The sequence below is a fragment of the Oncorhynchus masou genome, chromosome 23, assembly GCF_036934945.1.
Source record: "Oncorhynchus masou masou isolate Uvic2021 chromosome 23, UVic_Omas_1.1, whole genome shotgun sequence".
NCBI lineage: Eukaryota > Metazoa > Chordata > Actinopteri > Salmoniformes > Salmonidae > Oncorhynchus > Oncorhynchus masou.
This window is the reverse complement of record NC_088234.1, coordinates 43,476,031-43,500,013: the sequence shown is the minus strand read 5'-3', so window position 1 is coordinate 43,500,013 and position 23,983 is coordinate 43,476,031. Positions and strand designations below refer to the sequence as shown.

The window sequence follows — 23,983 nt, the reverse complement described above, 5'->3', positions numbered from 1 at the left end:
AATGCAGCCGTACACACAGCTGTCATATCAGAAAAAATGCAAACTAAATGCTGAAAGTAGTAGCCTAGTTATTCATGCAAACCAAAATACTGAATAGCAGTTTGGCTTAGAACACCAACACAACTGTGAATGGGAACGAATGAATGTGAACAGATCAAAACGGCGGTAGGCGTACTATAGATCGATAAAGGCATGGCACAATCTTTATTTTGGCTAGTTACATTAACAGTAAACAAACACAGTGAACAAAAGGAAAATACAAAACAGTCTACTACAGCAAGATGCAGACATGCACAGCTGTCTTGCCAAATAAACAGGCCTATAGACCCGCTTCAAACATGAAACATCATGCAGCTCATGAGTTCAAGCAAAATGTTGCAATATGGCACAATACATTTCTTTTGCTCCACCCACCCTTGTGATTAATTAAGCAATGCCGACCTACCGTAAACACGCTTCCAAAACGGTACAGTTCCATTTACAACCACAAAAAAGCAGTATGCTACTAAGGAAGCCTACATTCTATTTCTATGGTTATCTATTTCTACAATGAAACATAGCGATATGTAGCTTTACCCAGGGGCGTAATTTGGGTTCTTGCATTGGAATCATGTTGAATTCTGCTTGTATCACGCTGTACCACAATAAACATAAGTTCAAATGCCGAGACCATTGCATTTGACCAGGAAGGCACAGGTTGTCGCGATATCTTCGTTGCGCTCTATCAGCACCATAGCAGTGCCCTACACACTAAAAAAGGCCATTTTGGCAATGAAAATATTGCCTGGCTAAAGAAGTCATTTTGCCATTCCGTACCCTAGGTGTTTGCAGAAAATGACACCACTGGCTATGCCACCAAGATTTTGATCAAAACCAACCAGCTAGATTTTACTTACCTTTTCAGAAGAGTTGAACTTTCTGAGTAATCGATAATTCCATTCTCCCCGAAATCTTCTTTTAAGGTCCCCCTCAAATGCCAGTTGGATTAGTTGAGCTTTCCTTGGGTCTAGAATGCTTTGTCTGTGCTGACTGATCACGTTTGTCAAAGTGGGAAAATAGTTCTTGCCAGCTGCCTGTCATTAACAAGTGTTGACACCTCAGTTTCCATAGCACTCCAAACTTGTTTTCTTTTTACAGTGCAATGTATTTCAAATAGATGTTGACCGATTATGATTTAACGGCAATACCGATTATTGGAGGACCAAAAAAAGCAGATACCGATTAATCAGCCAATTTTCTTTACTTTTTTATTTGACATAAAGACAATTACAACAATACTGAATGAACACTTATTTTAACTTAATATAATACATCAATAAAAATCGATTTAGCCTCAAATAAATAATAAAACATGTTCAATTTGGTTTAAATAATGCAAAAACCAAGTGTTGGAGAAGAAAGTAAAAGTGCAATATGTGCCATGTAAAAAAGCTAACATTTAAGTTCCTTGCTCAGAACATGAGAACATATGAAAGCTGGTGGTTCCTTTTAACATGAGACTTCAATTTTCCAAGGTAAGAGGTTTTAGGTTGTAGTTATAGTATTTATAGGACTATTTCTCTCTATACGATTTGTATTTCATATACCTTTGACTATTGGATGTTCTTATAGGCACTTTAGTAATGCCAGTGTAACAGTATAGTTTCCGTCCCTCTCCTCACTCCTACCTGGGCTCGAACCAGGAACACATCTACAACAGCCACCCTCGAAGCAGCGTTACCCATCGCTCCACAAAATCCACGGCCCTTGCAGAGCAAGGGTACAACTACTCCAAGTCTCAGAGCGAGTGACATTTGAAACGCTATTAGCACGCGCCCGCTAACTAGCTAGCCATTTCACATCGGTTACACCAGCCTAATCTTGGGAGTTTATAGGCTTGAAGTCATAAACAGCGCATTGCTTGAAGCACAGTGAAGAGCTGCTGGAAAAACGCACGAAAGTGTTGTTTGAATGAATGCGTACGAGCCTGCTGGTTCCTACCACCGCTCAGTCAGACTCCTCTATCAAATATCAAATCATAGACTTAACTATAACATAATAACACACAGAAATAGAGCCTTTGGTCATTAATATGGTAGAATCCGGAAACTATCATTTCAAAAACAAAACGTTTATTATTTCAGTGAAATACGGAACCGTTCAGTATTTTATCTAACGGATGGCATCCCTATGTCTAAATATTCCTGTTACATTGCACAACCTTCAATGTTATGTCATAATTACGTAAAATTCTGGCAAATTAGTTCGCAACGAGCCAGGCTGCCCAAACTGTTGCATATACCCGGACTCTGCGTGCAATGAACGCAAGAGAAGTGACACAATTTCACCTGGTTAATATTGCCTTCTAACCTGGATTTCTTTTAGCTAAATATGCAGGTTTAAAAATATATACTTTGTGCATTGATTTTAAGAAAGGCATTGATGTTTATGGTTAGGTACAAATGTGTAACGATTGTGCTTTTTTCGCCAATGCACTTTTGTTAAATCATCCCCCTGCCTTGCATCGATTATATGCAATGCAGGACACGCTAGATAAACTAGTAATATCATCAACCATGTGTGGTTAACTAGTGATTATGATTGATTGATTGTTTTTTATAAGATAAGTTTAATGCTAGCTAGCAACTTACCTTGGCTTCTTACTGCATTCGCGTAACAGGCAAGCTCCTCGTGGAGTGCAATGAGAGGCAGGTGGTTAGCGCGTTGAACTAGTTAACTATTGCAAGATTGAATCCCGGAGCTGACAAGGTAAAAATCTGTCGTTCTGCCCCTGAACAGGCAGTTAACCTACTATTCCTAGGCCGTCATTGAAAATAAGAATGTGTTCTTAACTGACTTGCCTAGTTAAATAAAGGTGTAAAAACAAAACGGCCAAATCGGTGTCCAAATAATACCGATTTCCGATTGTTATGAAAACGTGAGATCGGCCCTAATTAATCAGCCATTCCGATTAATCGGCTGACCTCTAATTTCAAATGATCCTTGCTTGATGCGGGCCTTCCTGAATCTTTTGCGTGCTTCCAGTCAGAATATCTGCCTTGGATGAAGGCTTTGTCTGCGTTAGCATTGGACCCAACACAGAACTTTTGACATGGGAACCAAAATTGTGCATCTGCAGTAACTGAGTATTGCAGCCACTCTTGTCATATGAACCAGTTGCTCTTAAATTGACATTGTTGGACAGAAAACCTGTGGCTAGGGTAGAATTCTAGGCTAACCTGGGCTTGCTGTCTCTGTTCCAAGATCGTCAGGAACAGTCGGAGTTGGAGGGGAATGTGGAGCCATTATCCTGGCGGCACTTGTGGAAGGGGGGTAAGCACTTCACAGAGAGCTAGCTGGAGCTCGGCAGCATCATCGCTGCTGGGCTTGTTGGCGGCCTCTGTGTGATTTGGTTTCTGATATCCATTGTGGCAGATTAGCTGGTTAGAGCTAAACACTCTAGGCTAATAACATTAACGCCCCTATACAACTAGCTAAGAAGCTAACTAAACTCTAGTGGTGATGAATTGGGTGAAGCAGCTTCAACTGTAAACTTGACCCATTCCTTATAAATCAAAAATGACAGTGGCGTTTTTACGTTATTCACATAGCCTACCACTAAAGGTGATTTTTATGGAAACCCATGGAAACCCGTCCAGTGGCTTTTTATAGGCCCGCTACACACGCGCGCGCTCTGTCCATGGTGCTGATACAGCGCAGCAGAGACACAGATTTCGCGGCAATCTGTCACGCAATCTTTTGAACTTTTTAGCTATTTTTATATAGGGACATGGGGGGGGGGGGGAAATGAGGTGGCAAAATATTCAACTGGGAGGGCTAAGTCCCCTTTTTCCCCCTCATGGAGCCGGGCCCATAAGCAGAACTGTTTTATCCAGACACAAATATCCTGTGTTTTTTCATTTGGTTTAACAATGTGATTTAACCGATTGAAGTTGGGAAAATATATTGCAAAAATGCTGAATGGTGTTAACTGCCTGTAAACAGTTTGGGGAGGAGAATTATTTCAGATGTAATCACGTAATATTAGGCCTACTGAGTGTTTCTCACTGTCGACTTGCAAGAGCTACTCATTGACAGCCCGTGAGCTACCGGACATGCAGTTTTCTGCCAAGGTGCAACCTTTGGTAGGCTGATGGATGGCTACTCATAGTCAAAGTTTGCGCTACAGCGAAGCCAAATCGGAGATGCCCGTGCTCATCATGGTTCTCACATGGAAAGTGAAACGATACAATGAATTTGCTATTGGTGATCGCAGGTCAAATTATTCCGTATGTAACAACAACACCCCTGGACCAACACCATCGGACAACGATACGAATATAACAGCACAATAAAATAAATAAACACGTTTCTTTTGCAGGTGCTTTTTCATTTCAAACATCAGTGGTGCGACGCGTGCTTTCTAACTGCACTGTGTTGCCAGGAGCAATGCAAAACGTTGAGTGGACGAAGCCGTTCGTCTTGAGGCGACTGGGGAGAGGGGGCAAAATGCATTCTGTTAATTATTATACCATATATCAAATGGACACATCTATGTTAATGCAGACTTGCTCAAAAGGTTGCTCGTCATTGAAATGGAAGGGGAAATGAGTTGCACCTTACAGACTCCAAGACATAATCCATTCTGATATCCCGCTGAAACATTGCAAACTCAAAATTTGGCCCTATCATCTCACAACATACTTCAGTCTGGCGCCTGGTTGGTAACTGTTTGTCTTGTTCAGTATTGTCACTCGTTTCTCTGTCCATGTGTACCTGTTTTGTGTACCTTATTTAAAAATAATAAAAACATTTGATCACACAAAAAATAAACACAGAAAATTACAAATTACCTAATGGATCATGGTAATTTTCTGGTAAAAAAAAAGTGGGGTGCTCAAAAATGTTTGCACCCCTATTTCGGGGGTGCAGCTGTTCCATTTGCTATGGAGCCAGTTGCAGTACCACAACAGTAGCCTGCCTGAGGGACAGAAGTTTGGCCAACGGACTGGTGCTCGTGCATGTGCTTGCATGCGCAGGCTCTGTCTCACAGCAAGTATGGGACACTGTCATACACAGGTGGGAGATTTGTTGAGTTTATCTGCTCGGCCCCATTAATTAGTGTAATTAGTCTTGCTGCGGGCAATAAGTGCCCGATAGGAGCTCCGGCCCGTACGCCCACTCGCCCCGTTTGCTTTCAGATAAGTTTGTGAGCGCCTTAATCGGACACATTAATCACACAGCACTCCCCAAAGCCGCCACTCTGGTGTTTGCTGTTGCATTAGGACCTGTTATCTCAATTGGGGCCATTGGAGGGTAGGGTGAGAAACGGAAGAGGAAGAGGAGGGCAAGACTGCCTCACAGTTAATCGTTTAATTGCCATTGTTGAGTATTGTTCATCGTTTTATACAAGGATTACTCATCTTTTAAGATATTTTATTCTATTTGATCATCAAAAACAGTGATAGTGGGGTTTTTTTTTTTATGTGCTCCACAGCAATTTGCAATTTGAGAGGTTGAGTACTCCTTTATACTTCCCTTACAATAGAGAGATAGCATAGTAATGTAGGGCCAGTTCACTGTATGGACTAAATGAAGAGTCTGTAGCTAGGCCACCCCTGAAGATGGTTTGATCCCGAGCCACTTTGATGACTTTGCCCTTTTCCTCCAGCACTCTGTTTTTCTCTCTGAGCCCTCTTTATCCCCTCTCTTCTTTATCCCTCTGAAATACTTTCATCCTCTGGACCCATCCTTCATCCCTTCTTTAGCATACCAAAAACCTGCTGCATTTCCACATGCTTAAAGTGCCATTCATGCCAATTGGAGGCTGTGTGCTCTGTAAGGAGCCTGTAAGGAGCCCTCTGCAGGCCTGTTTGTTCACCCAGTGGGGGGTGCTGTGTGCTGGCCGGATGTGCCCCCCCCCCCCCTCCGCCACTGTCCCATAGTTCACAGTCTGTGTATCACACTGGTCGCCATGGCACAACTGTAACATTGCCCCCTGTGCTGTGGCAGCTGTCCCAGTGCATTGTGTATGTGTGTGCGCGTGTGCACGTATGCGTGTGTGCGTCAGGGTGGTGTTTACCAGGCCTCTGTTTGCCCAGTTGGTTCCCTGCCTGGCTGCCTGAGAGTAACACACTCTGCCTTCATGGCTGCCATGTGACAGTGTATGTTGGCCTGCTTTGCACAGCATGGCTGATTGGCCTAAGGAGGTGCCTGTGTGTGTACTCACAGCCACTAGTTAGCTAGGTAAATGTGTCTTATAGTTGTGTGTTAACAGGACAAAAATATTTCATCAGATGGACCCATCTGACTGACTGATTGGAGAATACTAGGAGGGGTCTCCAAGTCATTACATTATAGCGAAACACCCCCATATGCATGCACACACACACGCACACAGAGACACACAGAAACAGAATAATCACACATGACATTTACCGTATGTAATCCCAGATACAAGTCTTATTATGTCTTCACCCAAGCTTCTTGACAATAGTGCTTTGGATAATATAGGTCGGCTGTGGTTATTTTGTCATGAGTTTTTCTGGCCCCGGGCGAACGCATGTTGTGTTACGCCACGGTGAGCCCCTGTGTGTAGCACTGAAGGAACAAATTGGATTGGTATTACAGTATGTAAAGCCGCTCCTATCCTGATGAGCCCCGCAAACAAATTGGATTGGTGACATGTAAATCTGATGCAGTTTGATGAGCTGGAGGGCCAAATTGAATTTCCAACAATGTAAATCTGTATCGGTTCGATGGGCTTCCCGGCGGGCCCGGCTACTTAAATCATCCGATTGTTCCTCCCGTTACCAGATACAATCTCACTTGGCCATTTGCCACAGCACTAATCTCTTTTTGATGGCTACATAAGGATGTAGCTGCTGTACATTTCTGAGAGAGAAAGAGAGAAAGAGAGAGAGAGAGGAGAGAGAGAGAGAGGAGAGAACGGAGACTAAAACTCCCTCTGCTCTGGCTCTTTCTTTTTCGCTCTCTTTTTCTACCTCTTTCTCTCCCCCAACAGATCACACTCACATACTCACTCAGCTTCTTCCGCAGCAAGGTAGTCAGACCCTGTACAGTTGGCATGGCTCTCTCCTCACAAGTTTGCTCTGATTGAGCCATCCTTCCATGTGTGTTCATTCAAAAGAGTATTTCCAGAAAGTCAAAGCTGTGTATCTAATTGGATTCTGTGTTTTCTCCTCTTCTGTGCTTTAGCCCCAAACGTAGAAACTCAATTTGCAAAACTAAACTCATTTGTTGGCTATGCCTTTTTACACAATCTACTTTAGAATGCACAGAATTGTCTTTTATGGACCATTGTTCTACGAACTGTATGTTACTGATGGTTGTGTTTTTGGGTTTGTTTCCACAGTTATCCGTACAGTGAAGACAGCAGTCAGGGAAAGCAGTACATGGACACCAGATGCCCTGCCTGGTGTGACCGCGTCCTCATGTCTGCTACAGCTAAAGACCTGGTCTTAAAGGTGAGTTTAACCTTGTATATATATAGCCGGAGACCTAGCCTTAAAGGCGAGTTTAACCTTGTATATATATATATATATACAGTGGGGCAAACAAGTATTTAGTCAGCCACCAATTGTGCAAGTTGCAGAAAACGTTTGACCTCTGTCATTGCCAACAATGGGTATATAACAAAGTATTGAGATAAACTTTTGTTATTGACCAAATACTTATGAATTTGTGTACCTATGATGAAAATTACAAGCCTCTCTCATCTTTTGCACAATTGGTGGGTGACTAAATACTTTTTTGCCCCACTGTATATATATATATATATATATAGCCAGAGACCTGGGCTTAAAAGTCAGTTTAAGAAGCTCAGATGCATACACACGACGTCTGGCCAATAGCAGTCAGTGGCAGACCATCACCCTGTGGTTCTTTCTGAATCAACATGTAGAATCTTGGATTGCCATCTGGGATGTCTTCACACCCTTGGTCTATGGGAACCTACTATAACGCTATCCCTCTATTACATTCCAACTCTCTCTTCCATTCTCTCTTTTTATTCCACCCACTCTGTCCCCCCCCCCCCCCAGATGGAGGAACCTACTGTGTGTGAATATTCATCTGGAGAGTTAAGCCCAGTTGTCTACACAGACAGTATATATATATATATATATATATATATCCAGATCTTATAGAGTGCCATTGGGCCATAATGGCTCTATAAAGCTGGAGCTCTTATGCTCCCTCTGTCTGATCATTTTCAAGAGTCAATACATTGGCACAGCCCAAAGCTGTGGCCCAACACCCTGCCCAAATCCAGGGGAGGCATTGTAAACTATCAACCAATCTGCCACCTCCGCCCCTCTCCGTCAGCACAGCACCAGTTTGGGCTCCAGACTGTTGTCTTTCCCCAGTTGTTTGCTGTTTCCGTCTGGCTATGACGTTTAGAGAACATGGCGAAGCTGGAGAAGTGTACCCTGGGGTTGGATAATAGAAAACTGTTTATAATACCTCTTTAACACTTGGCAACTGCACAAAGTGCATTTCCTAACATGTTTACTAATAAAAATCGAATGAAATGTTTTTAGAAAGCCCTTTTTACATCAGCAGATGTCACAAACCCAGCCTAAAACCCCAAACAGCAAGCGATGCAGATGTAGAAGCACGGTGGCTAGGAAAAACTCCCTAGAAAGGCAGGAACCTAGGAAGAAACTTAGAGAGGAACCAGGCTCTGAGGGGTGGCCAGTCCTCTTCTGTCTGTGCTGGGTGGAGATTATCACAGTACATGGCCGTTAAGCCCAGATCGTTCTTCAAGATGTTCAAACATTCATAGATGACCGGCAGGGTCAAATAAGTCATTGTCAGCAAGTCAAATGTCAGTTGACTTTTAATAGCCAAGCTTTCAGAGGTCGAGACAGCATGTGCGGAAGTGAGGGTGAGAGAGAGATGGTCGAAAACAGCAGGTCCGGGACAAGGTAGCACGTCCGATGAGCAGGTTAGGGTTCCATAGCCGCAGGCAGAACAGTTGAAACTGGAGCGGCAGAATGACAAGATGGCACGCCTCGTGAACAAGTCAGGGTTCCATAGCCACAGGCAAAACAGCATATAAACTGGATTGGCAGCATGACCTGGTGGACTGGGGATGGGGACAGCCAAGGGCTCAGGTCCTCTGGGTGGAGAGAGGGAGGGAGGGAGGGAGGGAGGGAGGGAGGGAGGGAGGGAGGGAGGGAGGGAGGGGGAGGGAGGGAGGGAGGGAGGGAGGGAGGGAGGGAGGGAGGGAGGGAGGGAGGGAGGGAGGGAGGGAGGACTGACCCTAACCCCCCGACACATAGACTATTGCTGCATAGATAGATACTGGAGGCTATCAGCCTAACTTAACATTTTCCATGATACTCCAACTTTGACAAATGCATCCTTTTTTCTGTTTTCCCTGTTGGTTGCAGTTGTCAGCAAAGGAGTGGGTATAAATCTGTCATTTCAATTTACACTCAGATGTCCCATCTTTCCTTTAATCAGCCCAATGAATAGACTACGTTTCTCCACCTATTTGATTACTGTGGTTTTTAAGGTGACAAGAGGAAAAATGTATTGTGTGTGAAAATGCACTCTCACACTTGATTAAATTGGAGATAGTCCCTGACAAGAGAACTGTTGGAAGGCATCTGATGTGATTAATGAGACTAGGCCAGCTCGAGATTTAAGTGAAGGCAGCCACATCGACATGGCATGGCAGGTGTTCAGTAGGTAGAAAATGGTTAGAAATGGGGTAAAACAGAGAGATGCTGTCTGAACTTGTCCTAAATGAAAACGCCTATTTTTGCTTTCCGTTGCAAAACGCTTTCCAACGGTGTGCACTATTGAACATTACCCTGTATGGGGAGAAACTGGCCGGCTGTCCATGGAGAGGAGAGACCCTTTATTGACCACAACACCAGAGCAATCCCTTCTTCCACAATAGCACTTCTCTTCTGTAGCAGTGCCTGCCATTTATCTGATGGTCTCTGGGATAACAGCGCAGTACAGTAGTCCACTCCACAGTGTGAGTCTGCTCACAGCCACACACATCTTTGAGCCCCAGTACACAGGCAGGAGGAGGAAGTTGGCTTTCCTTTGTCCTGAACAAATGAGTCATTTCTTTCTGTCCTCATCTACTGAGGCTATACAGGAAGGTTTGGCCTATCCCCCTTTCCAAAACACTTGCCCTCTTCATTTTTAATTTTTTTTTTAAATTTAAGAGCCACCAAAAAGCCTATCAATTGTTTCTATAAATAGTAGTTCTACAATTGATTTATTTTCTCAATTACAGGTTAATTGTTTAGAATAAAGGGAACGGGCTGAGTCTCCTTATGTTAAAATGTTCACAGATTGGCTGATGATGCACTGAGCATACACACACACACACACCACAGACACACACAAACACTCAGTCACCCCCGGGCAGCGTTACAGATTGTTGAGACATGGGCCTGTAAACAGGCGTCCGAGTGGCATCATCTATCATGGCACGGTCGGTTAACTCGCCATCATGTTATTTTCTGCTTGCCGAGCCCTAACACGCCAAAGGTTGCCCGCCGCCTTCGCGGCACAGCGCCGAAGTGTGGAAGCGCGGTAATGAATGCTCAGCAGAGCGAGCGCTCTGTTTCTGCAGGAGGGCCCTGGTAATTTGTTTATCTGTCTAAAGATTATGCAGGCCGAAAATCCACAGTTTTATGCTGCCTTTGTAAATGATCAAGTCTGTATGTGATGAATGTATCCAGGGCTGTCTGCAGCAACTCAGGCATTTGGCAGGCGGTTGGGGAAAGTGCTAGAGCGTGGCCCCTCAGAGAGTTGGAGTGAGGTACCCCACCACGAGGTGCACACCAGCGCACCGGTGACCTTCGACTAGCAGGATAGGTTTGAAGTTAATTTGGATTTAAGTTTATGGCCCATTCTGAAGCTACTCTTGTGTTACTTCTCAAGTGGCGGTGTTATTCACCTAATCACAGCTGACCGCTCTGACTATTTAAAAAGGATTTAGTTCTACCAGATAAATATGATTTATTATACTCAAGGCCTGAGATGAATGTCTGTGTTTGACACTTCCTTTGTGTGAGATATGGAACATGATTCATTCATATACTGAATCAGTGCATTTGTTTGGGAGGTAAATATGGTCTTGGCACGTTCATGTCTACTCACTCAATTCAATCTTCAAGGAAATGGTGCAATATTGAGTTTTAAAGGTGTATTTAACACCATTTAAACCCTGTTGTTAGTTATAAAGAAGGCATATGCATTCAGGGGTAGGCTAGTACTTTAGGACCAGATTTACTTATAGCTCACGAAATGTCTAAGATAATAAGATTCATCTAGTAACATTGTTCAATTTGAACTAAATAAACAAATGTTTACCTCAAAATGGCAACGAATACATTTATTTTGCACTCTGGTAGGAATATTGTCTCTCTCAATTATGTTTATTGTTTGTTTACATGTTTATACTACTCTGAATTCAGCGTTGTGTTAATGTCTTGCATTTTTTTTCTCAGCCTGAAAATGAGGAGAAATACTTGGTCTACGACAATATAGGGCCCAATGTCTGCATGGGGGACCACAAGGTAACATCACAGGCCTCGCCCACTTCTGGGTTGTAATTGTGTTGTGCCTGTTTGTGGGCGTGTGTTTTGTCTGTCTGTATGGATTTGTGTGTGTGATTTGGCTGTGTGATATCAAGTACATTATTTCATCACGTTCTATTGTTTCAATTGAAAACTAAGAGTTTGCACTATTGAAATGTAGGGTTTCCAGTCATTTTCAATTAATGCTATTCTGTATTGTCCCTGATTTTGAAGAATATGACTCGTAAATTAGATTAGTACGACTACCTTACCTTATCATAACCAAAAACCTAGTACTTCATTGACCTATTACTGCAATTGCTTATGAACACATTCTGCATGTGTCTATAGTGAAACCAAAGGTTGGCTGTGAACAGTCATATTGTGATCAGAGGTTCTTTTGTCATGCTGACTATATAGACAGTATTTAACACAGTCCGTCCAGTCTGCAATGTTCGGCAGTGGCTGTTAAGCTGACAGAGAGAGAGAGAGAGGTGCCTTGAAGCTGAAGTCCTCAGTCTTTCATCATTACATACTGTGGACTGGACAGTAGTGTGTGTGTGAGGTGACCGGGGCAGTGAAACAGACTCCACCAGACCTAGGCCAAGAACCACACGCACCCGCTAAAATCACATTCTGCTATGTTTTAAAAAAAAATGTCCAATGTAGTTCGCGTGCAGGAGGAAATATGTCCACCCTTTGGTATGCAAGTTTATACTGTGTGTAATGGATGGTTGTGTGTGTGTGTGAGAGAGGGAGAAAGTGGGCTTTAAACTTGTATTGCCCCCTTGACCTTTGGCCCTTCCACTCAGGGCAGGACTGCTGCTAACTGTCTTATTTGTCTTTCTTTGTCCGTCTGTCTGGCAGCCTGTCTACCTGTCGTTTCGATTAACAGCCGGGGCAGGTAAACCTAATGCAAATAAGCACAAGTGTTGTAACGTGCAGTGATGTCGTGGTAAATATTTTTTCTTTATTATTATGAATAAATTATTGTTATTATTGCTTTTTACTGTTATTAATGATGAATAATAATATATTTATTATTATGCTTTCACGTCCTTTATCTTTTGCATATTTTGTTCCTTTGTGTAACACATGGCCTGATGCTGATGCAGTATTCTCATGGCGTGTGTGTGTGTGTGTGTGTGTGTGTGTGTGTGTGTGTGTGTGTGTGTGTGTGTGTGTGTGTGTGTGTGTGTGTGTGTGTGTGTGTGTGTGTGTGTGTGTGTGTGTGTGTTTTGTCAGGGAAGTGGTGCCAAAGGGTGGAGAAGATCTCTGCCTGAAGGGCCTCTGTGATAAGAACCAAGAGTTGGACACCAACACACACACACACACACACAAACACACACACGGAAGACCCTAATACAGACTGTTCAGCAGTGCTGACCAGTTGCAGTCGTTCTAACACTTCATCCATACAAGCTGTTGTTTTTCCACACAACACGTCAGTATCTGAACTTCCCACCCGAGAGACGTTTGAGATAAGACACACCTCACTGACCTTGCCATTGCTCCTCGCACCCCATTCCCCTGGAAGAAGGAAAACAACTATTTTACAGCCTCGTTGCCAAAACTCTAGTAGAAATCAGTCTTAACTACATTATTTTAGATACCATACTTGCAATTGTAGGTATGTCTCTCTATGTATAGAAGCTACTTCCATACAGTATGTAAGATGTTTTTATCTATATTGTTAGGTTTATTTGTACATTGGACAGTTTCACATGGAGATGTTGATGGTTTTAGTGCCATTGTCACTCTTCTGACCAAACTTTGTGGTCCCACTATTTAGAATAGATACATATTTTCGGTTCATTTCAATTACTTTTTATTTTATTTTTATTTTGTCGTTGCTGACTTGTGTGCCTAACACACTGCCATGCCTCACACATCAACTGAATCTCATTTTATATACTGTACTTTTTAAAGAGAGAATTTATCATTCTTAACATAATTGTTATGAAGTATATGGAGACAATATGGCTGCATGGGTGTTCCATCAGCCATGACCTTTGAATCTATCATTACAAGTGAGAAAAAACAAACACTTTTTAGCCAACATGATTCATACAGTATAGTGTATCCAATTATGTTTTAAGCAGTGACATAGACCATGCAAGTATATAAGATTGTTTCATATATAGCACTCACATTATTATTATTCTAACTTATTTCTATGTAATGATATTATGGTTCTGAATGTGATGTTTTTAGATAGGCTTTGGTATTCTTTAAAAAATGTAAAGGTCTTCTTTTTGTCTTCTTTTTTTTTACTGCATTATGGTGCCAAGTATACACAAAATGAAGTGTGAAAAGTCAACATAAAATACACCAGTCCAACTGATAGATAAAGGCCTTGATTATACATTGTAAAAAAAAAACTTTAAAAAGAGAGAATTGCTTTTTAATTTTGTATGTAGCCTTCAACAGCCTTCATTGCTATGTTGCAAATAATTTCCTCTCATCGCTCGTTAGAGCATTAAACTGCAATTAGGGGAGGCTGTTGTTGAAAAGCGAACGTTTCCTGTTATTGATTTAATTTACTACACTACAGAGCTCAGACTGTGTGAAGCCGTTAGATTGCTCCTTGAGTTTTCCATCTAAATCACCGCAAGTTGAAATGATTTTGTGCCTGCTGCAGACTTCATGTTGTCTTGACAGTGTGATTTGGTTCGTGGGCAAAACTGCTTGTGTTTCCCGCTGGTCACGTGTTAAGAGAAGCGGCAGTTGTTCACTCCTTTCAGCAGATAGAGATTATATTCTACCCAATGGACGGCATGGCCTCTAGTGTTGATTATGCGGTTCTCAAGCAATAAAACCATTAGAACTAAATTGGTGTTTTGTCATTATTCCACCGCATGTATCACTTTAGCATTGCATCTGTACAACACAACAAGATGCTATTGACAACGCCTACGTATTTGTGGATCTTGATGAACTTGCACGCATGGCCAGTGGACACAACCCTCCCTACTGAAGCTATGTGCACAAGAAGATTAAAGTTCAAAGATGAATATTTCCAAAGATGTTCCTGCTTCCACGATGAAGTTCGTGGTATCACATCAAGTTAAACCATGCAGCCTAAAGTATCCACGTTGGTAATTACTCTGATATAGGCAATAGAAAACAACGTTGGATGATGAAAAGTGGCCAAATTCTGTTTTCAAGCTAGAACCAGTGCAGTCATGCAATAACTCCCAAGAAATGTAATGGAGCAATAATGAAACGTGTATCGAAATACATACAAAATGCAATATGTAGTTAAATTGATTATATTTGTTATATTTGAATGGATTATATTTGTTCCAGAAATGCAGGTTATTAATGAGGGCTTTAATTAGCCTATAGAATAGTAATTATCCTATTGTGCTTTAAGCCTGAATAAATGTATAATGTCCCAATATTTAATACCACCTACACATCAGAGGTGTTAGTTACACAACAACAAAAAATCGAAACTGTTCTGAAATGTGTGAAGCCTAAAATACTTAGTCGAGATATGCTAGTCTGCACACTCACACTCTTCTTCAAAATATGATATCCACATTAAAGTGCAGACGATAAATTGGCCTAAATAAACTATATAGGTTGTAATTTGGGGATGTGACGCAAACTTATCTAGGTTAACCTAAACAACACCCCATTCCAGTTACCATTTCATATGTGGCTTTGTAAATCTAAACATTTTCATTTTTGTAACATAGAGCAAATTATGATTAGATTTTATATGTAGCCTATATTTATGAAATTCATTAGGCTATGCGTAAATGCATACAGTAGGTCTAGCATTTGTAGGCCTGATCACCACCATAACAACGTCGTTGTTAAAAAAAAGTAACATCTTGAAAACAACTAAAGTTTCAGAAGACTATTACGAGTTTAGTATAGTCCTATGCTTTCACCAACGCAACTAACATTGAGCTATTCCGACTTGGGCAAGGTTTACAAAAAAGAACGAAACAGATCCAAAACATCTTTGATGGTCTTGGATAAAGGAAGATAACAGGTTTCCGATTAATATAATTGACCATACCCGCCTTTTTCAGCTATTGAGTGGGTCCCAATCAATGTCAAACTATTGGTAGGCAGCCTAATTCAATGAAGAGTAATTTCAGTGAAGTGGAACAAAATTCCACATTAAAAACAAACGCTTGTTAAATAATTTATTCATAATACAAAGTTTTTTTTCTTCCATCTTCGCGGAAGCAATAATACTCTCTTATTCCAACAAACGATTATCCAGTTCTCTATTTTTGTTTGATGAGGTGAAACAAATTCCTTCAAATTATAAAATAAAACAGTTTAGATCGTTAAAACAAGCTTTTTACATCATTTACAACGTTTGCATTCATACATTGTGTACCTTGAATTTAGAATGGTAAAGGTGGAGAGATGGGCGACATTATTCTGCAATATATAACAAAATTAAGCTACAATATTGAGAAGGTATATGCTTATCGGGATTTGCGGGAAAAGTCTGCCATTTCTTGTTTACTTTGGTTTAATAACATAACTTACTCAGTAAAAAATATATACATCTCACATTTTCGTCTGTACAACATAAATCATTCATACCACCCATCAGCGCCCTTTCTCTCCTTTTGAACAATTTATACCCTGGTTAAATTAGCTTTAGAAGCATCATGGAGTGTTTGAGTCTTTTCTCGACAAGTTCTCAATGTCATCACAAGGTGTCCGAGCTATTGCTGCATGGACTGATCAAGGAAAGGTTTGTAGCCTTGTGCTTTTTCAGAAGTCTCGTGATTTTTTCGTCATCCGAATTTGGGTCCAGAGGTTTGTTGTACTCGTCATCGTCCTCATTGTCCGAGCTTTCCTTCATCTTCTCAGTTTCAGAGTCATGTTTCTTTTTGGCTGTTGCCATTTCTGCTGCGTGTCTCTTCCGCCATTTGGTTCTCCTGTTTTGAAACCATACCTATTGGGAGAAGGAATAACATACAATTAGCCACTTAATACATAAAATAATAACTCATTCTATTCTTGGTAGTATAGGTAGAAATTATTATTCCAATATAAAAGTCATTATCTGAGTCGGAGCCAAGAAAATACCTTGCTAAACATGAAGTTAGCCAACTAATAGCTCCAATTGCATAATAATGACAACATAATAACAACATAGGCTAATACCAATAATGTTAACCATATTACCAATAATAATAATAATAGGCCTACTAATCATAAGTCTGTTAAACATAACTTATAATAAAGCATACTACACACAGAACAGCCAAATATGCCAATATTAATTTTAAGATAATCATATATAAATAACGGCTTCATTACATTTTAATTAATGTCAAAGGATAACTCAAGTAATGATAGATACCTTGACTTGACTTTCAGTCATTCCCAAAGAGTAAGCCAGTCGAGCTCTTTCTGGGCCAGCAAGGTATTTCGTCTGTTCAAAGGTTTTCTCCAATGCAAAAATTTGCTGTCCAGAAAAAGTTGGTCTGGAGTGTTTTTTCTTGCCATCCTTGTCGAGCATCATGTTTGCTTGAGCTACAAAAAAGATTGAAGAGTCTAGTCAAAAATATGTAAACACAACAGTGATTAGTATTTCAACATCAGTAGTAAACAGATATCACGATTTCACTCCTGGAGAGGGACTTTGTGTTGACTAACATAGCTAGGCTTTCACATTAATTAAAACATTTATACAATTTTATAAAAAGCAACCGATATAAATGGAAAGCCCATCGAATAATTATGTATAGGTCTTTAATATAAGTTAAGTTATTAAAAGTTATTTACAAGAATCAGCACAAAATAAGCTACCCAACAAATTCAACAGATGTCTGCATTAAACAAGTAAAACATTTTTGAGCAGCCTACAGAAAAATTTTACATTTCTATAACTGCATTTCTATAACATTTTGCACTCGACACAGCCAGACAGCAAACTTACTAGGACAGGGCACTCGAGGATCCCTCCAAGGGGAGCTCTGCATCACTCCAGGCCAGAATATGGGTGCTCTCCCTGGGAGTTCCGTCAGGGGCTTCGGGTACCGAGAAACGGCCGCTGGGTTAAAGTACATTCCTGCGGTGGTGGCCAAGCCGTTTATCCTTGGAAAGCCAGAGAGCAGCTGTCCAGCTGAGTTGATAGGTCTACCCAAGATATCGCTAATTCCATGTGGTGTCCCCAGGGCAAGCTGTGAGTTCAAATGAGTAAGAGAATGCGCCTTGAAGCCCGCATGATTCTGCAAAGTGTAGGGAAATAAAGACGTCTTCATCTCGGTCATGTTGTGCAATGCTGCCAGCGGTGTACTGCCTAGGACGAAAGCACTCTGCCGGTTAGCATCCATCTGCCCAACAGCTAACATTGGAGAGCATGAACCACCAAATTCGCTCGAGTAAAAATAACAATAAACCGAGGAAAGGAATATAAAGGTGCTGAACTGGTTGATAAGCAGAGGCCACTACAGGTGCTTCAGACGTATATCCTGGATACCGCAGCCACTGAACGATGACACTTCCGAAAACAAAAACACTTATTTAGGAGAGAAGTTCTCTTGCGTTGTCGGGCAATAGTTTGATCGAAAATTTCTCTCCAATTCAGACTGTCAATAGTGAGCTTGCCGTATGCGTCCACAACGAGAATCCACTCGGAAGTTAGAGGATCTGATTTCGTTTTTTTGTGGTTTTGATGGTGACCATAACGGTCGGCTTTCTTCGTAAATTGACTCGAGCTATGGTGTGAGTGAAGCGGGATGCACTGATAACGGCGCAGCCACCTGCATACGCATTTTCCCCATTGGATAATGTTGAGTGAGAGCGCTCTCTGATTGGAGGGAACACACTCGGTTACTTTTCATGTGCGCCACTTGGACATAGCCACACTAATAATGCATTTAATATATTACTGTACTATTAATGAAGCATCGTACTGTAGAAATAATTGTTTCAAGATTTGACTAAAATGATGCATTTACATTATGACCCATTACCGATGACAATGTAAGTAGACTACATCATTAAACTCAATACAATTATGCTGCAGGGCCTACTGATTTCATTGTTACCAGTGATTTGAAGGAGGTTGAAGATAAGATTACACACATTTCTAGAAGACACATCCAGTAGCCTATTAATTGAAAAGTATGCTTTATGTGTAGGCGATATGTTGTTGATGTGTAATAAGCATATAGAGTACGCGTTATGTGTAGGATATGTGTTGCGGATGTATAACAAGCATATAGACTAGGCATACTTAACTAAAGTTTGCCTTTTAGAAAATGATTGATCAAATCTATTTCAGAGCAAGATGAAAATAACTGACCACAATCATTTCTATTTTTCTGATGCCATAACGGATTCATTGGGGTGCATAGTTGTGGGGTTAACTTGAAATGTTCTGTAAATGCTGTAAAAAATGAAATAAAAATATTTTAAAAATAAATATTCGTTTAAAACTACCCTTATCTTTGTTTCATGTGATACAGTAAATATTTTTTTATAGTGTGCGGGTCTAGATAAACTCATCGATAGGCTAAGTGAGTCTTAACGATGGTATCACTTGGCCTATACAATAGAAAATTAGATCAGCCATTGAATCTTTATCACGGTCACTGATCAGATACACAGATGCATCATATTTGCCTGGTACCCTATATATGTCCAAACTGACAACTAAACAGTGTAACAAACACAGACCTAATGTGATCTTTTTCATTACTCAAATTATCATTGTTGTTTTTTCATTATTTTCATCATGAGATGTGACCTGGACTGAAAAAAAAGCGCGTGTCTCAAGACGTCATCAAGTTGAGTGCCGCTTCAAGCCACGGTGCTAATATTTTATGGAGACGCGAATGTTGTTAGAGTGAAATATGGCCACCTTAGCATTTGAAAGGCTTCAGCGAATCTACCTTGTACATTTAATAGCAGAGTGAAGAACGCTTATTCTAAGGGTTTGGAAAAGTAAAGGTTTTCCAATTTTGCACTGCATTTCTTTGTTTAGATGAGAATTACACATTTCAACAGGCCTATCTATAAATTATATAGGGGGAAAGAGATAAAAGTGGACTACAGTTTGTGTCCTTTTCAAACGTGTTAAAAACATGAATAATACAAAAATTAGATTTCAGATATTTGTTTTTTTCATTGTTTTTTATTTTAGGCCATATTGGATAATATAATGTCATTGACAATATATTATTTAACTATTTAACCGGACATAAATAGTGATGAAAACAATATTTATCTGTCCTTCATTTTCACCGTCATAGGAAAGTTCAATACACCAGTGACTGTTTGGCTATTAGGAAACAATCAATCACTGAGCAACTGAAATCGCACAGAGAATAATGTAAGAAAAACGAATTATCATCATTAACTTATAGATATTTTTTTATGTGCAGTTTTTATCAACTAACTTTTTGGAATGCATTCTCCAGGCCAACTTTTCTGTCACTGGTGTGCACACCCATCTATACATCTGTTATTAGCAGCACCGTCGATTTAAAATCTGCTCTCGCTGTATCTTTACTTTAACATAAACATATTTTCACTAATTACAGGTGACCTTTATTATGGAGTTTTATTATAGGCTAAACGTTTATATGATATTTCATCATTTTTAGACAGTCTTCCAGCTTATTAATAAAAAAACCATTCAGGGATTTTATTTATATCACCCTGTAAACGCATTCATTTGTTATTATTGTACGTATTAATATTACAATTATTACATGTAAGGTATTCGAAATATAGAAATATATAATAATTATTTGAATTATAATTATTATTACTATTATTATTATCATCATCAATATAAGTAATTGACTGTTGTTTGCATTGGCAAGGGTAACCTGTATGCAATAAGCAAGTGTGCTTAATCACTGCCAATCACCTTGCATGTAAAATAATTACAATTATAATTAAACGTAAGCTAATTCATGAAAGTAATTGTTATAATTGTTTGATATCTCATGGGTGAATTAAATTATTGATACAAATCTGTGGGAAAAAAACTAGTCAACTATAACGTTGACGTAAACGTAGTCAACTATAACATTGATGTAAACCATTTGACATAAAATGTCAGCGGCACGGTTCCCAGATTATAGTTTCGAAGAGCCCTCTAGTGGCGTCAAGAAGAGTTGTTTACTTTATCATTTCACATTTGCTAAACATAGGTAAGTAGGCAAGAATGAATAATAGGCCTCGGTGACCGACCAAACAACCCCTAAAGGCATAACACACACTTTACGCTAGATATGAGCGTCTGTTGAGTGATTAACAAGTGTTGTTTCAAGTGAGAAAATGTAACTCCTATGCAATCCTGTGCAACACAGAGCATCTATCAACCATCAGTATATGCTGCCTTCATTGGAGAAGATCCCAATAATTGCCAAACTGTCTGTTCCTCATCAAAGATCCCTCAGTTTATTTCAATCAACTTTTCTTCTCAGTTACTTGTAGTTAGATAGTTACTTGGAAAGCAGTTAATGGTTTGATTAGTCATTTTTTTGGTTGTTATATTTAATCAATAAGGCCCGAGGGTGTGGTATATGACCAACATATCACGGCGTTGTGCTGTCCTGTGTCATTTCCAACACCTGGTGTATTCATTGATAATCATTAATGATCTGATTATTGTTTCAGTAGGCTAATAGAGTTAGGCTGCACTTCAAGCCTACTAAGTTCAAATCCAAAATAGAGAATAAGCCTGGGTATTATTTATCTTTGACATTGAACTGATAATTAATTAAAGGATGTTAATGTATATAGTTTTATTCATCTTAATGAGGATGCAGTAGACCTGTTATTTGTGGTAGGTCTATAAAATGTTCTTGTTAATGGAAAATCACCTGAACATCCATTGCATAAAAATGGTGTTGTTAGTGATAGTCCACAAATGTTTTTTTGAGGTTGATGTGGGCATGTGATCTAAAACTTGTGTATAGGCCTATACTATTTTCCATAGCCAACTAGAATATTTGCTCAGTCCACAGTTCACGTACGTACAGTGCATATAGACATTATTCATACCCCTTGACTTAATCCACATTTGTCGTGTTACAGCCTGAATTAAAATGGATTTTCTTTTAAATGTCCTCATCCATTTACAAGCAATACCACATAATGACAAAGTGATAACATGTTTTTATCATGTTTTGTCTTTGGCAACAAATACAGTTGTGAATCTTTCTGGGTAAATCTCTAAGAGTTTTGCACGTCTGGATTTTACAATATTTGCACATTATCATTTTTGAAATTCTTCAAACTCTGTGAAGTTGGTTGTTGATCATTGCTAGACAGCCATTTTCATGTCTTGCCATAGATTTTCAAGCCAATTTAAGTCAAAACCTTAACTAGCATTTCATGTCATCTTGGTAAGCTATGGTCCTGCTGAAAGGTGTATTTGTCTCCCAGTATCTATTGAAAAGCAGAATGAAGCAGAATTTCCTCTGTAATTTTGCCTGTGCTTAGCTCTATTCTGTTTATTTTTATTTGTTATCCCCCAAAAAACTCCCTCGTCCTTGCCAATGACAAGCATACCCATAAAATTATGCTGCTACCACCATGCTTAAAAATATGAAGAATGGTACTCAGTGATAAGTTTTTTGTCCCTAACATAGCGCTTTTTGCCCCTAACATAGCGCTTTGTATTCAGGACATAAAGTACATTTCTTTGCGACATTTGTAGCAGTTTTACTTTAGTGCCTTATTGCAAACAGGATGCATGTTTTTTAACACTTTTCTTCTGTACATGCTTCCTTCTTTTCACTCTGTCATTTAGGTTAGTGTTGTGGGGTAACTACAATGTTGTTGTTTTCTCCTATCGCAGCCATTAAACTCTGTAACTGTTTTAAAGTCACCCTTGGCATCATGGTGAAATCCATGAGCGATTTCCTTCCTCTCCGGCAGCTGAGTTAGGAAGGACGCCTGTATCTTTGTAGTACTGGTTGTATATATACACCATCCAAAGTGTAATTAATAACTCACCATGCTCAAAGGGATAACCTCCCTGGGCTGTGTGGTTGAATCTGTGTTTGAAATTCACTGCTCGTCTGAGGGACCTTACAGATAATTGCATGTGTGGGGTACAGAGATGATGTAGTCATTCAAAAATCATGTTAAACACAGTGAGTCCGTGCAACTTATTATGTGACTTGTTAAGCAAATGTTTACTCCTGAACTTATTTAGGCATCCCATAACAAAGGGGTTGAATACTTATTGACTTCAGACCCTTCAGTTTTTCATATTTCTTTTCTTACTTTCTGAAGACACAGTAGGCCCAATGTACACTTTTCCCAGAAGCGTCTCATTAAAGTGTGTCTCACCTTACTCTACTGTCACTATCATCTTTCTTAAGCATGAAACACACCAATAATCGTACTTCCGATATGTACTCAATAAAATTCCTTCTCTTGCCCGAACAAAAGCAATACCTGCTGTGTGCCGACCCGGTAGCGACAAATCTAATCATTCTACTTGTACAATAGCAATGCTCGTCAGTACATCCATGGATGAGCCAGTCACACTTCATATGCAATGTAGGCTATGGGATGGTAGCTAGCCAAGTGCACAGATGCAATGCACACAACGCTAAATACTTCCTCTAAGCTAGCTAACCCCTGTAGCTATTATTGACATAATTAAATCACAATGGATTAGCTAGATTCCATGAAACAGCTGCCTGAGTTAACTGCTGGGTTAGTGCAGGGACCTTAGCTACGTTGTGCTAGCTAGCTAATATGCTAATGTTAGCTAGCTAGCTAAACATTTTTCTATGGACTGGCATTGGCAGTATGGGATTATGGAGAGGGAATAAAATTGTTTCTTCATCCTCTTGCTAGCTAGTTATCTAGCTGTGGCCATCTGGCTAGTTAGTATCAACAAGGGCTTTATTCAAAATAGCAACATTAGAGCAGATAGCTTGGAATCGAGACCATAAGCAATACGCATGGACATGCATTGCCAAACAACACTACTGCCACCTTTTGGTTTGGAGTATTGTAAGAGGGATGAGTGACTGGTGACTTCCAGGGTCTTTGCTGTGTGAACACAAAATAAATTGACTGCCGACACACTGTTCAAACTTTTACAATCCTACTGGTGTTTGAGCTTTTACAAGTTTTTATGGTTATAGACCCCTGTGTTTGCAAACATTGCTGCACGGGGGAGCAATTTGTTTGCAGAACATTTACATGTTGTGTATGAGTGCATTTTCAACTACTTTTGGATTATAATTTGATTTTAAGGCTCATATGAATGTCCTACTTATGAATGAATGTCCTACATAGCAAATCAACTGCACTGTCTTTAAAAAAAACTAACTTAAACGAGTAAAATGGCTATTTGGCTAGCTTTGCATCCAGCCTATGTCAATTAGCATTAGCATTCTAGCTAACTGCTGCAACCAAAATAGATAATTTGCAAAGATCATAACCAAATATAATCTAAACGACAG

The 23,983-nt window shown here is 40.1% G+C and overlaps 2 protein-coding genes across 7 annotated transcripts in view; one reads left to right on the top strand and one right to left on the bottom strand.

The window, feature by feature from the left end:
* The window catches only part of LOC135510874 (inositol polyphosphate-5-phosphatase A-like), a 265,620-nt gene extending 251,239 nt beyond the window's left edge, over positions 1–14,381 (top strand). For 3 of the 5 annotated variants that reach the window (XM_064932177.1, XM_064932172.1, XM_064932176.1), the window contains 4 exons: positions 7,355–7,466; positions 11,481–11,549; positions 12,417–12,504; positions 12,795–14,381. In XM_064932177.1, coding sequence (XP_064788249.1) covers positions 7,355–7,466; positions 11,481–11,549; positions 12,417–12,497 — 262 coding nt within the window. In that variant the 3' untranslated portion in view covers positions 12,498–12,504; positions 12,795–14,381. The remainder of the gene's footprint in view (positions 1–7,354; positions 7,467–11,480; positions 11,550–12,416; positions 12,505–12,794) is intronic. The other 2 variants (XM_064932175.1, XM_064932173.1) reach the window with 2 other exon arrangements.
* A 1,317-nt stretch (positions 14,382–15,698) lies between these two features.
* On the bottom strand, positions 15,699–18,269 carry LOC135509983 (homeobox protein Nkx-6.2-like). Of its 2 annotated transcripts, none has more exons than XM_064930798.1 (3): positions 17,473–18,269; positions 16,894–17,087; positions 15,699–16,482 (listed from the first exon to the last, which is right to left on the bottom strand). In XM_064930798.1, exons 1-3 carry the CDS (start codon positions 17,885–17,887, stop codon positions 16,234–16,236), a joined length of 858 nt encoding a protein of 285 aa, XP_064786870.1. In that variant the 5' UTR covers positions 17,888–18,269; the 3' UTR covers positions 15,699–16,233. The 2 variants fall into 2 exon arrangements, with proteins under 2 accessions (XP_064786870.1, XP_064786871.1); XM_064930799.1 differs by having other exon boundaries at positions 16,894–17,066.
* Positions 18,270–23,983: the final 5,714 nt, after the last annotated feature.

Excerpts from the sequence above, each read along its gene's own strand:
- LOC135509983 (XM_064930798.1), bottom strand. The coding sequence starts at position 17,887 with ATGTTAGCTGTTGGGCAGATGGATGCTAACCGGCAGAGTGCTTTCGTC. Across the intron at positions 17,088-17,472 it reads TCCTCGAGTGCCCTGTCCTA|ACTCTTCAATCTTTTTTGTA; the intron begins GTAAGTTTGCTG and ends ATTTTTGACTAG. Across the intron at positions 16,483-16,893 it reads TGACTGAAAGTCAAGTCAAG|GTATGGTTTCAAAACAGGAG; the intron begins GTATCTATCATT and ends TTCTCCCAATAG.